Below are 13,011 nucleotides of genomic sequence, written 5' to 3'. Positions count from 1 at the left end.
ACCACAAGCACAGGAGGTCTGGCTGAAAGGCTTCCCTGTCCTCCCTGTCCGTCCCAGGTGTGTGTCCCCACAGAGCAGAGCCAGTGGCATTACTGAGCCCGCCTTTTGCAAGCAAGCTGGCTGCTGCCCAGGCTTGGCACCCCTCTGTGGGCAGGGAGGAGGTGGTACCTCAAAGCGCTTCATCTGCAGGGCCTGGAAGTCCAGCTGGCTCTCCAAGGTGTGGATACGGGCTTCCTGCCGGCTGACGATGGAGCGCTCGGCTGGGCTCTGCTCCAGCTGTGCTGCCCTGGCCTGTGCTGCCTGCAGCTGTGGGGGCACAGGCTGTGTCAGCACCACCCCAGCCCCTCACCCACCCAAACACCACCCAGTCCCTTGCCCGAGTCCCCAGCCAGTCCCTTGCCTTGGTGTGACCCGCACCAAGGACCTCGCCTGGTCGCTGAGGTGACAGGCACTGTGGCACAGCCTGTGGCACCAGGACTCTCTGCTCTTCACACCACACAGCAAATGCACGACACACACACTTATTTTTTGAATGAAAAAGGTGCTGGCAAGATGTCAAGTGACTGGGTCTCTTTTGCTTTTCTCTTCTCACAAACTCCTCAAGGAAAAATTCACAACTTATCCCTCTGAGGGAAGCTGCAGGGACCAAGCTGTCCATTCAGCTATTAAACCAAGATCTCCAAAGCACACTGCCCCTTCAGTGATCCCAGTACAAGTTCAGTTCAGATTTTGTATTTGACCTAAAACCACAGGAATTTGTCTTCTTTTATCTGGCCTGTCTCTGAGGCACCACTTGCTCCACCTTGGAGGGAGCGAGTCCTGCTTCTGCTTCCCGGGCAGCTTAGCCATGCTCCAATAAAGCACTTCACTCGTGTTTAAAATGAAATCCACACACTCCAGAAGGGTTGGTGCAGCTGTAGAGGCAAGGCAGCACAGCACCCACCAGCACCCACCCAGGGCCAGCCCTGTCCAGGGGTCAACCCCATCCCAGGCCAGCCCCATGGAGAGTCACCAAATCACAGAGTTGTTCTGGCTGGAAAAGACCTTTAAGATTATAAAGTCCAACCACTAACCCAACTCTGCTGAGTGCCTCAGTTAAACTGTGACCCTCAGCATCTACACAGCTTTTAAACACCCCTAGGGATGGTGATTCAACTGCCCCCCTGGGCAGCTTAAAGTTTGACAAAGGACACGTGGCTTTGTACCACCAGGGACTGGGTCTGACTTCAGACATGGACACAGAACCCACGCCTGGCACCAGCAGCGCGCCGGGCAGAGACACCCAGGGACGGCTGGATGGTTCTCGCCCCTCGGCTCTGGGTGCTGCAGTCTGGGGAGGAATTACCTTCTCCTGAAGACTCTGCTTTTCTTTCTTCACATCCTCCACCTGCATCTGCAGCTCCTGGATCTGAGCAATGTCTGTTGCCGACTGTGGGAAGAGAGCGCCTGGCAGCGGGAGCGGGGCTGAGCGCTCGGAGCAGGGGCCACGCACTGCCAGGAGTGTGGAGCTCCTGCCTCCACCACCCAGCACCCAAACCACGAGCTGCTCCAGCACTGAAGGAGCTTAATTCTCCTGACTCAATGCAGCTTTCATAATTTTTTTGGAAAAAAAATAAAAATTAAAAAAAAAAATTGGCAGATCAAGAAAGAAACCAAGTTGTCAAGGTCATTTCTGTCCTCGGGGTCCTTTCAGTTACTGACTCCTGGCCCTGTAACACCATTGCAAGGGGCAGCAGACTGTGAATTGTCAGTCCTGCCAGCCTTCCTCTGCTCCTCTGGGAGCCTTGGGGTCCCCCAGCTCCAGGTACAATCCTTTGGGAGAGCCTGCCTGAGTCTGGATATTGTGCAGAAAGCCCCAGGGCTGTCAGTTTGAGCTCTGCGTGAGAAAATAGTGAAAAAACAGAAAAGGATCCAGACAGGGATGCCACAGGATTTCCCAACTGTGGAAACCAAAGCCAAGATGCCTCTTGAAAGAAGACTCAAAACTATGGGAGAGAGAAGCCAGAGCCACTAGCCATCCTTTCCTCTGAACACAGCATCTGCTCCCTGGGCTGCCCACCCTGCCGTGCACCCGCAGGCACTGCCGCCCCCCCAGCCAGGCTGCAGGGTCTGCCAGGAGCCCCCATGGGGAGGGAGATCCTGCCCCAGCTCCTACCTGGGCAATCAGAGCCTTGTGCTTTGCCATGAGTTCGTTCAGGTCTTCCTGGTCCTCATCGATGCGTTTCAGGAGGTCGGCTCGCTCGTGCTGGAGCTGGTACAGCTGCTCCTCCATCTGGGGGAGGACCCACAAGGCCACTGGATCTGCATCCCACCAGCACCCACCACCATCCCTGAACTGCAGCCCCCCTGGTGCCTGCACCAGGAGAGGCAAAGGCAGCTCCTGCCTGCCTGGGGAGGGGGACTATGGGATGCTGCACCCTTGTTGGAGTTTTCTCCAGCCATTAAGCCTCCCAGGGGGTGTTATTCCTAAAAAAGGCCACTGATTTGGTAAATATTCTGGGATATTTAGTAAATACTGTGGGAGATTTAGTATATATGCTGGGAGATTTAGTAAACATACTGGGAGATTTAGTAAATGTGCCAACTGTTGCTGCTTTAGCAAAGAAGTTTTGCTACCACAACCAGGAGGTTGGACTGTGCTCCTGCCCTCCCACCTCCCCAGCCCCACCCGTGTCTCCGCACCAGGGTCTTGTTTCTGTTGAGGGTCTCCAGCTCTGTGTGCAGGTTCTCCAGCTCCAGGGCTGCCATCTGATGGGACTTCTGGGCCTCAGCACACTTCGCTTCACTTTCCTCCAACTGGGAAATATTGAGGGAGACCATAATTAAAGGAGCACTCAGTGCCTGTGGAAACCATATGCTGACTGTGCTGTTCCCCTGGACATGCAGCCATGTCTATTTACATGGTGCTCCTGGATCATCTCCCCTGCTGACACACATAGAGATGTGACCTTTTAAAATCTGTGCTGTCCTTCAGCCCATCTGCTTCTGGTTTTTAGGGAAACCTGTTCCCTTCCCATAACCAGGATAGCAGGGCACAGCAAACCCCAGATCTGCACATCCAAGCTCTGCCTTGACACTGCCAGGGTGAGATAGAACTGGGATCATTAATTTGCAAAATTATGTGAATTACATGTAATTCCTGATTAGAGCAATTCATGATTCAGAGTTTGCAAAGGGGCTTCTCATGTGGCACAAATTGCATTTGCAAATACACATGAAATATCACATTTATAAATGCTAATTTGCTTTAGGTTCTTAGAGCTCTGCCATCAAAACTACAATGATCTGAAATGGGCTAAAAACATCTGGAAGATGCAGCATCATCCCAAGAACTCACATCACCAGGACGGAGGAGTTTATGTAGGCTGTACCTGAACATCCAGTTCCTCGGGTTCCTTTCTTTAGGAAAAAAACAAACAAACAAACCACCAAATCCAAACCCCTCAGCTTGCTGCTCATTTCCTGTGCCTGGTCCCAGTTTCCCTGCAGAGGGTGCAGAGCTCTGGGCCAACAGCAGCTGCTATGCTCCATGGTGAGAGTTTGGGCATTTTAGGCTGTTTCTCAGGGTTTAGCTGCCTTTTTTCCTCTATCCCTCAAAAGAAGAGGGATCACAAAGTACTGTAACTGGAGCAATCCTCATTTCATTTCCCTCAACTGCTTGGGGTGATTGAGACCTACTTGGACAAGCTGAGCAGGATAATTTAATCAAAAGCTGCCAGTGCAGCCAGGGAAAACTCTTCCCCCTCCATCCCAGGATCAGAGCAATGGCCTTTCTGATGTCCGTGGAGATGTCAGAGGGTTGTGACCTTTGGCCTCCAGCTTCCTTCCTAAATTGCATCCCCTTCCCACTACTTTTACCTCCCTTCCTATCACCTTCATTCCCGACTTTGAGCCCTTCTGTCACCCCTGCTTGAACCAGGGAATGGATGGGAAGAAATAACCCTGAACGTCCTTGGGTCTCCAGTTGCACTGCCCACCGCAGCCTGCTTTCCGTAGGAAGTAAGCAGCTCTGGCACAGAGACATTCTGCAGTTTGAACCCTACAAAACCATTATTTAAAATGATGTTCCTGTGTCCAGGCTCAGCCCATGCTGATGGATTGTTTGGTTGGTCTCCTCACACATCTGCAGAGCCACTCTCAGCACGACATGCACCGTGTTCCTCTTCCTTCCGCCAGCTGAAAAATAGCTCTGATGTGCTGCATGAAGCTTGGGCAGCTGGTACTGAAAGGAGACATCAGAGCTGCCAGTTGGGCTGACTGCTGGTTTTATGGCTAAGGACTTTTCCCCCTGCCTGGCTTCAGGTTCCTCCAGAAGCAAACCCATCCACCACCAGCCCCTGGGCTGGCCCTTCCCCTGCCATGATGACACTAAAATTCCGGATAGTTTAATCAGAGAGGAACACATCATCTCCAGGACCTCCAATTAAATACCAGCTTCCATTTCACTTCGTGTAATGGAATTTTCCCACTTGGGAAGAATAAATTCAAATTCCCCCTCCCTCAAATGCATAATGTATGAACTTCTGAACAACATTAGTTTGCTGTGCTGCACCATCTGTTAAATACCTGCGTAAAATGGATGCCTCAGCCTTATTAAGAAACAATGCTATATTTCTAGCCATATGGATTTTGATTAATGGAAATGTAGCATTTCAGCAGTTTTTATTCTTGGGAAGGTTTGTGGGCTGGTGGTAGGATGTATTAGCTTTTGAGAAAGTCATGAGTGCCATTAGAGATCTTTCAAATGGAAAGGATGGCAGAGTTACAAGGTGTTTGTAACACCTGCAGTCTCCTTGCTGGCAGGACAGCAAACATTCTGTGTCCCCAGGATCAGCACAGGGAACAGGTCCCCACGGCAGCCAGTCTCCATGCTGAGCAGGGCCCAGCCCTATGAACAGCACCCGGGGCTGGGAAAGAGCAAGACAGTGGCTGGGCATCATCTCCAACCCCAGAGTGCATTTCAGGGAATACTGAGGGATTATTGTTAAATTTAGCATTGCAGCATTAGCTTGATAAGGTTTACGGACTCATAAGTGCTGAAAACGGCCATTCCTGCTGCCTGCCCCAGCTATGGCTGTCCAGGTCAGTGGCACAGGCACAGACATGGGCACAGATATGGGTATGGACATGGGTACTCCATGGGCCGTGTCAGGCCAAACTCACCTTCCCCTTCTCCCTCAGCACAGGTGGGAACAGCTGCTACTCACAGATGTTATTTCTGCAGAACTACTCTTTCAATTATATCTGCAATGTGGCTGGAATTGCTCATGCCTCCCAATTAGTTTGTTTCCACGGGAAATGTACAGCACTGATTCACTACTGAGCAGATTCAGAGGACCAGCATGGTTAGCTGGTGGGATGCATGTGCACAGCCACCCTGGGGATGGACACCCTGTGCCACCCTGTCCCATGGCAGAGCACCCTGTGGGACCCTAAGCTCTCCCCAGGGCTGAAGCTGTCCCTAGCCCCGAGGGCACAAGCCTGGCACACGCCTGCAGCCTCTCAGCGGGTCACTCAGAGCCAGCAGTGACCCCAGAGTGTCTGCTCCTAAACTACAGCAAATTCCCCGCGATCCCCACTCCTGCCTCACCGCATCCCCATGGCAACGCTTCCCACCCCGGCGCCGCCGGAGCGCCTTGTTAGACAGAGAGAAAACGTGCTGGACAGCGGCATTTAAAAAAAAAACCCAAAACAAACCACCACCTTCATGACCGTTGGCTTAATCCCAGAGAAGGGCTCAGAACAAGGAGACCCTCGTCAGCACAAGAGGCTCTTCTCGCCCTGGCACAGCCCAAGGGCACCGCTTGCCCCACGCACGAGGCAAAAACAGACCCGCAAAGATTCCTCGCAGCCCGGCCGAAGGAAGGGGTGATGCTCCCGGGGCCAGGGGGTGCCGGCACCCACCTGCTGGCGCAGGCGCTGCAGGGCCTGGGCGCTGGGCGCGGGGTCCCCGGGGGGCGGCAGCAGCGGCTGCAGATCGGCCAGCAGGGCGCGGGTCCGCCGCAGGTCCCGCCGCAGCCGCTTCTCCACGTCGAAGTCACGGTGGCCGATCTGGGGAGAGGCAAGAGAGCGGGGGTCCTGAGCCCGGCCGCCCCGAAAAACCTCCATCCGAGCTTTCCCCCCTGCCCCACCACCTCCCTCAAAGCTTAACCCGCAACATCTGGTCATAGGGAAGTATTTTGGTGATGCTCAAGTTGTGATGCAAGAAGATACTAAATATCAATGTGCAAATATCAACAATTCCCCCCCATCAACAATGAAACAGATAAACGAAAGGAAGACAATGTTTTCTGTAAACGTTAAAACTAGTAGATTCCACCAAAAACACCATATTTTCCCCACTAAAGCTGTTTCTCCGAAAACCCCTGCCCACCCCTGGCCTCCAGCAGCCCGTGCTGCCCAGGGAGCCGCCCCTGCGGCCAGAGGGACCGCCCGGCCGCACGACTGGGGACAGAGGCAGCCACTGCAGGTCCCCAGAGCCACGGCGCCCTGTCCCTGCAGCCACAGGCACGGTCACCCCCCTGGGAAGGGGCCGAGAGGGACAGACCCAGAAGATGCGAGGCCGGTGTCTGCACTGAGAGCTGGCACAGAAAACGTGGAAGTCACCGTGTGAAAGGGAAAAAAAAAAAATAAAGCCAGAAAAACCTCTCTGTCCCTTTGGGGAAAAGAGTGACAAGGGCAGGAGAAAGACAGCCCGGAGGGGAAAAAAAAAAAAAAAAAAAAAAAAAAGCAACGTGAAATGCTGATGAGGAACGCTTCATTAGGGGTTATTTACACATCTCTAATGCAAAGCGTCTGGAGTCCCCGCCAGGCACGGAGGGACGGCCCCGCTGCTGCCGCCGCCGCGGGGAGGCAGGGATCCCTCCCGCCTGAATCCCGGGAAATAACTGATCTGGGGGCTGGTCCCCAGGCAGCCTGGTGTCATCGTGTTCCCCTGAAGCCTTTTAAAGCAGGGAAGTAGGAAGCACCTTTTAAAAAAAACCCTCTACACCCCCCTCTCAAGCTGAGAGCAACCATGGTTACGGGGATAAAACGATTAGAAAAACACCGAATAAACACGGACACAGTTTCAGTGCTTGGTTCCAGACTAACTGAAGTATAAGAGCATTTTCCATTTGGTCTGTTTTCCACAGTTCTTCTTGCTTCAAACCCATTCTCTTCTGTTCACTGCCTCAAATTTATTGTGCAGATTTGACCCTGTAACCTGGTTTAGAGCTGGCTGGCACCCCCTGGGATCAGAAATCTTTGGCGCCTCCATTTCCTTAATCAGTTTCTCAGGCTGGTTCTTTTTTCCCCTGTTCAATAACCTGCTCTGAAGCACAGTGCCCACTGTACCCCAGGCAGCATTCCCAGCACCACAGCAGGCACTGCCATCCTGGCCATCCCTGTGGGCTGTATCTCAGACATGGTCCAGCATCATTTTCCTGTAGCTCCAGGTCTGTCCATCACCGCAGCTGATGGATTTTGTTCCATAGCTGGAAGCAGCTGCTGCTGCCTCCTCCCTCCATCACAGGCTGGTGCTTTTTGAGTTACAAAGCCAGGGGGTTTGGTTAACAGCTGCTTGCAAGGCTTCAATTGTGTTTCTCACCCACTGTGGCCCTCCCCAGCAGCGTGGTTCCACCTCCCCTTCCCCTCGCTCATGTGGCCACCCTTGGCAGGGGCCAGATCCAAGAAGGAGAAGGGGTCTTTCCTCAGAGCCCCCCAGCTTTGTTCCTGCTGCTTCCTCATCCATCTTAGTTGTCTTTCACCAAACAAGAAAGATGTGTTGGACTGAGAGGCAGTTATAATAATACTCTGCTTTTATACAGGAAGATTTATTCTGACAGTTCCCAAAACATTTTATAAGCCAGGAGCCAGGGGGACATTATGGATAAGCCTCGTCAGACCATTTTGTGTCTGCTTGAAATATGCCCACCACTGCAGAGTTGCAAAGCTCCCAAATTCATCCCATTTAATGAACACCAAGCCCAGCGAAATGGTAAAATCCATCTGGCTCGTGCTAGGGGCTGGGGGATGCTCTGTCTAACTAACTGCCCTCTGGATAACCACCTCCCCTCTCCTGGGTGTGCACACGTGTTGCAGCGCCAGGGGGTGTGCAGGGCTGGGAGGCACCAGCACAAGCCCTGGGGAGCTCTGGGGTGCAGCAGCACTGAGACAGCAACTCCAAACCATGCTAGGTTGACACCATCCCCAGCCCTGGCAGCACCGTGGCCACAGGAAAAGGTCAGACAGGACCTGCTGTGGTCACCAGAGCTCCTTCAGCACAAGCTGGTGAGTGTGGCAGCCCCCAGGCCTGGCTGCTTGGTGATGCTCATGGTGCCCGAGCTGGTAACTGCTGTTCATTGAGGCTGCGTTCGGCCCCCGCCTTCTGACCGAGCAGGGAGCAGCTGTGTGTGCTTTTCCCATTACAGGCACTTCAATCACTGCCACAGCCACATTAGAGAGTGAAAAAGGATTTGTTCAACAAATGTGTCTGGGGCAGAATTCCTCTGCACAGAGCAGAATCTGACAAACTGCTTTTCTGGGCAGTTGGAGCTGCTCCAGCATTAGTCCTGGGTAGTCTGACTCTCATGAAAAGACCAGAAAAAAAGCAGAAGCCTCCCCCTGCTTGGATAATTCTCCCATAGAAAAGGGAACAGGTCCCCTGGATGGGTCCTTAGGGGGACTGGCTGTCTCCTGTAGCATGTCTGCAATCCCAAAACCCTCCTGTCACCCTGTGGCACACACTGCCACCCTGATGGGTGGTGTTTGGGAGAGGCGGGGGATGGAGGCATCACAGCCACTGGCACGTGTAGGAGCAGCCAGGCTGTTGTCCTGTCCTCACTCAAATACACATTCACCCTCGTGTTTTGAGCCTGGTCACAGCCAGGGCAGCAGCTTGGCTGACTGAGAGGAGAGCAGAGCACACTTTGCCCCACCAGCATCCCCACCAGCCGGCCCCTGTGGGCTCCGACCACTTACCTGCTCACACAGGGTGCTGATGAGCCCTTCCAGGTCCTGCTTCTCATGCAGCACTGTCTGCTTCTCCTCGTACTCCTGTTCCAGCTGCATCTCCAGCTGCCGGAGCTGTGCATGAGAGACAACCCCAGCCCTGCTCAGAGCCTGGCCAAAGCCCCACACCCCGGCAGGGCACTGCAGCAGGGACCCGAGCAACCCCCATGGTGCTGGGGACCAGGATGGGGCCATATCCCTCAGAGCACCCACTGCTCCCTGAGCAATGCAACTGCTCCAGAAGGAAGGGAAAGCTGTCCAGGAGCCTGCAGGGCAGACAGGATGGCCTGTTTGTGCCAAACCCTGAAGGCATGCTCCAAGATCCCCAAGGGCTGTCCGTGCAGTTCTGGAGCAGTAACATGGGGCCTTTAGCTGAGCTAGAAGAGGGGTCAGCCCTAAGCCCTCCTCAAGGCATCCCTTGATCACGAGTCAGCAGCCAGTGTGCTACTCACTCCAGCTCTCCACCAGTGAGGAGGTGACAGTGGCCTTGTGGGACACAGTGTGCCATAAAGGTAGGATTTGTGCTGCTCCAGGGAGCCTCAGGGCCATCAGTGAGTGCAGAAGTCTGCATCCCTCTGCCTCTGCTCCTGCTCCAGCATCTTTGTCCCACAGTACTACAGCCACAGAGAGTGCTTTGCCGGAGGGAACCAGCTCTGGGCAGCATCATGGAGCTCTCCTGTGCAGCTGCAAGAGGTCCTACTCCAGCCAGGGCTGGAAACATGTTCCCAAATGCAGCCAGCCCGTTTCACACCCACTCCTCCCCTTGGCAGCAGCTGTGTGGCTGTGCCTCCTGGAGTGGATGTGCCAGGCTGTGACCCTGGCACAGCTCCCCAGAGCCCTCCCTGCCCCAGGCACCTCCTGCACCTCCAGCTGCTGCACAGAAACAGTTTAAAAAGGGAGCAGGAGCAGGCTGCTAAGTATCGATTGCTCTCCAGAGTGTCTCTGCCATTTACTCATTTGGAAAATAACACTCAGGCCATGCAGGGTGAGGGAGGGAAAGGATGAAAGACCAAGAGCAGCTGTAAAGGCACAGTATCTGCTCTGGTGCAGCCGGCAGGGCCCTGCTCCCTGCATGGGGCAGCTGCACCTACAGAGAGGTGCAGGAGGAGCCCTGAGCGATGCCTCCAGTCAGGAACTTCGGCAAAAACGGGCCAGTGGAGAGGGGGAAAGATCAGCACCGAGCTGCTGCGGCAGCCTCCCGCGGACGGGCAGCAGGGTGGGAACGGGCAGCAGGGTGGGAACCGGCGATCCCCGCGCCCGGAGCCTCCCGGCTGGCGACACGCTGGCAGGAGCAGGAGGAGCAGAGACGGCCTCGTTTACCCTTCCCGTTTGTCCTGCCTCCCTAAAGCAGCACACCAAAGCCCCACGGCCGGCTTGGTTAAGCCTCAGCAGTGTTAATTCCCTGCGGACCGGCAGAGCCGGCTGCCGCCCCCGGCGCTTCAGAGCAGTGCGCTGCGTGCTCGCCCGCCCCCGGCCCCGCCGCCTGCCTGGGCGCTGCCACCCAGCCCTGCCGGGCTGCAGTTGTCCCTGCTGTGAGGCTGGTGCTCCCGGGAGCATCTTGCCCGTGCGCTGCCTCACACAACCGGCCCCCACAGCCCCCCCCAGCACCGCAGGGACTCATGCCTGACCCCAACCCTGATTTTGCACCCCAGGACTGTGACGGGGCTCATGCCAGGCTGGTGGTGGGGACACATTGCTTGGCCACCCTGCTGCTCCCCAGGGAGGAAGGATCCCTGGGAATGGCCCCTCCTCTGCAGTGTGGACTGGGGAACCCAGGGGAGCATCCAGCACCCCCAGTGATGGCCCCCCCCCGGTGCCAACCTACCCTCCTCTGGCAGGACTGCCGCACGTCCTCCAGCTCCTCGTCCTTGTCCTCCAGTTCCTTCTGGTGGATCTGCTTCATCCGTTCAACCTCTAGCTCCAGCCTCTGGTGGAGCTGAAAGAGCAACACATGGTGATGGCACATGACCCTGGAGGGACAAGGATGGTGCAGGATGAACACCCTCAGCACTCCCAGCCTGGGTATGGCTCCATTACCTGCTCCAGGTGATCAACAGCAGCTGTTTGCCGCTCCAGCTCCTTCTTCTGCTCAGCAGCACTGGCCTCCAGGTCCCAGAGCTGCTTCTTGAGTGTGGGCACAGTGTGGGGGTCCCGGGGGCTGGGGGTGCTGAGCTCCTGCACCCGGCCAGCCAGTGTGCTCACCCGCTGTGCCAGGCTGGTCACCTCTGCCTCCTTCTGCTGCTCGGTGGGGACAGAGCAGTTGGTCAGAGCCCAGCCCCAAATGTAGGAGAGGGACTTGCACAAACTCCCTGCTCCTAAAACCCAACTGGTTCCAATGGCATCATCTGAAATACCCCAGAGCAGCAGCCATCAGGGGCTGCCCCCTCCCTGCACTAGCAACTCCAACTCCACCAGAAGCATCTCTTCCTTCTTGGTTTGCTCACTCACTCCCGACTTCTCCCCATGCTCTGTCCCCTGCAGGGTCCCCCCCAGTCTCTGCTGCCTGAGGGGTGCCTGGCAGGCACCTTCAGGCTTCCCCAGCCTTGTACACCATACCCCTGCTGCAGTGGGGGTCTTGGTGGGCACCCAGTGCAGCACCATCCTTGGGTGGCAAAGACCTGTGGCTTCATGCACAGAAGAGCAAGGGTGACTTCAAAGAAAATGAGGGTGGGCCTAATTAGCTAAACCATGGGCTAAGTTTCACCGGTGAGAAGCGAGAGCCTTTCTTCTGGGAGAGGAGAATGCTACTTAAATACACCAGATGCAACCTAGAGCTGCACTAAAAGGAACTGGAATCAAGTTGCCAGGTTTGTGGCTGATTGCCTCTGCTGGAATGGCTTTGCTCCAAGAGCTGCTCCCAAAACTGGATTACCTCCAAGCTCTGCTGAAGCTTGCCCATCTCCCATCGGATGCTGGTGTTCTCCTGTGACACTTTTTCCCGGAGGCTCTTCTCAAAGGCAGACTCCCCCAGGGCCTGGGCTAACTGCAGGTCAAACCTGGAGGGAGAAACCCATCTTACTGCTCCTGAGTGGATCTGCAAGGATCCTGACAGCCTCTGCATCCCCTCCCCATGGAGCCACCAAGTGATTTTTTTCATGGAAGAGTGTTCCACTCACACAGCAACTGGATATAAAAATAACCTCCTGGCTCAGTCCAACCTCCACCAGTCGAAGCAGACGAGAAGAGCAGCTTTTCCTGGAACTCCTCATGCAAAGCCACCTTGAGCATCCCTGTCGCCTGCCCTCCCACTCCAGCAGCCCCAGCCCCCTCCGGCACAGCCCCCAGCCTTACTTCTTCTGCCTCTTCTCCAGCTCGTGGCTGCGGCTCTGCTGGCTCTCGGCGAGCACCCGTGCATCCTCCAGCTCCCCCGCCAGCCGCCGGCACCGCCTCTGCAGCTGCTGGGACCCCTTCCTGGCCGCCCCGCACGCTGCCTGCGCCTCGCCGAGCTGCGGGCAGAGCCGGGGGTCAGACCCCCCCTTCTGGCGCCAGGGGATGGGTCACCCGGAGATCTTTCACCAAACAAGGACAAATTGAGGACTCCCCCCCACCCAAGGCTGCAGGGACCCTCCCAGTTGGGCCAGCAAAGCTGCCCCAGGGTGGGGGCCTGATCCTGCTCCTCTGCTGCCAGCAGCGCCTGGACCCGCCGAGCTGGATCCCCCCCGAGGATTCGTGTCACGCCTGGGGCAGAGAGACACGCAGAGCTCTCACCAGCCAGAGAACGGAGTCATTAAGGAATGACTTTAAATAAGCAAAATCTTGCCTTAATGAAGCCTGTAATTCCAAACTAACAATCTGAAAGCAAATGGGCTGTTTTGCTTTACCAAGCTGCTAGGATGGGCTGCTTTTCTTATTACTTTTTAATGTACCATGAATAATATTCATTGCTTTATTTCATCCTCGTTGGAAGTGACCCGACTCCCAAGCACTTTGTTTTTTTCCCTCCTCATGGCAAAGCTCAGGAGCTGCTGACTCTTTCCATCAGCAGCTCTTTGTGGGACAGATGATGTGAGCACAACTCTG

General features: G+C 55.4%; 1 protein-coding gene across 3 annotated transcripts in view; it reads right to left on the bottom strand.

The window, feature by feature from the left end:
• The window catches only part of MYO18B (myosin XVIIIB), a 58,492-nt gene that overhangs the window by 18,653 nt on the left and 26,828 nt on the right, over positions 1 to 13,011 (bottom strand). For all 3 annotated transcript variants that reach the window (XM_051634456.1, XM_051634454.1, XM_051634455.1), the window contains exons 29-38: positions 12,283 to 12,437; positions 11,864 to 11,987; positions 11,029 to 11,229; positions 10,817 to 10,927; positions 8,962 to 9,066; positions 5,905 to 6,051; positions 2,683 to 2,796; positions 2,156 to 2,272; positions 1,346 to 1,429; positions 169 to 306 (exon numbers count right to left, since the gene is read on the bottom strand). In XM_051634456.1, the coding sequence (XP_051490416.1) occupies positions 169 to 306; positions 1,346 to 1,429; positions 2,156 to 2,272; positions 2,683 to 2,796; positions 5,905 to 6,051; positions 8,962 to 9,066; positions 10,817 to 10,927; positions 11,029 to 11,229; positions 11,864 to 11,987; positions 12,283 to 12,437 (1,296 nt within the window). The remainder of the gene's footprint in view (positions 1 to 168; positions 307 to 1,345; positions 1,430 to 2,155; positions 2,273 to 2,682; positions 2,797 to 5,904; positions 6,052 to 8,961; positions 9,067 to 10,816; positions 10,928 to 11,028; positions 11,230 to 11,863; positions 11,988 to 12,282; positions 12,438 to 13,011) is intronic.

Source organism: Apus apus, chromosome 16 (genome assembly GCF_020740795.1).
Source record: "Apus apus isolate bApuApu2 chromosome 16, bApuApu2.pri.cur, whole genome shotgun sequence".
Classification (NCBI taxonomy): Eukaryota; Metazoa; Chordata; class Aves; order Apodiformes; family Apodidae; genus Apus; species Apus apus.
This window is presented reverse-complemented; position numbering and strand designations above follow the sequence as displayed.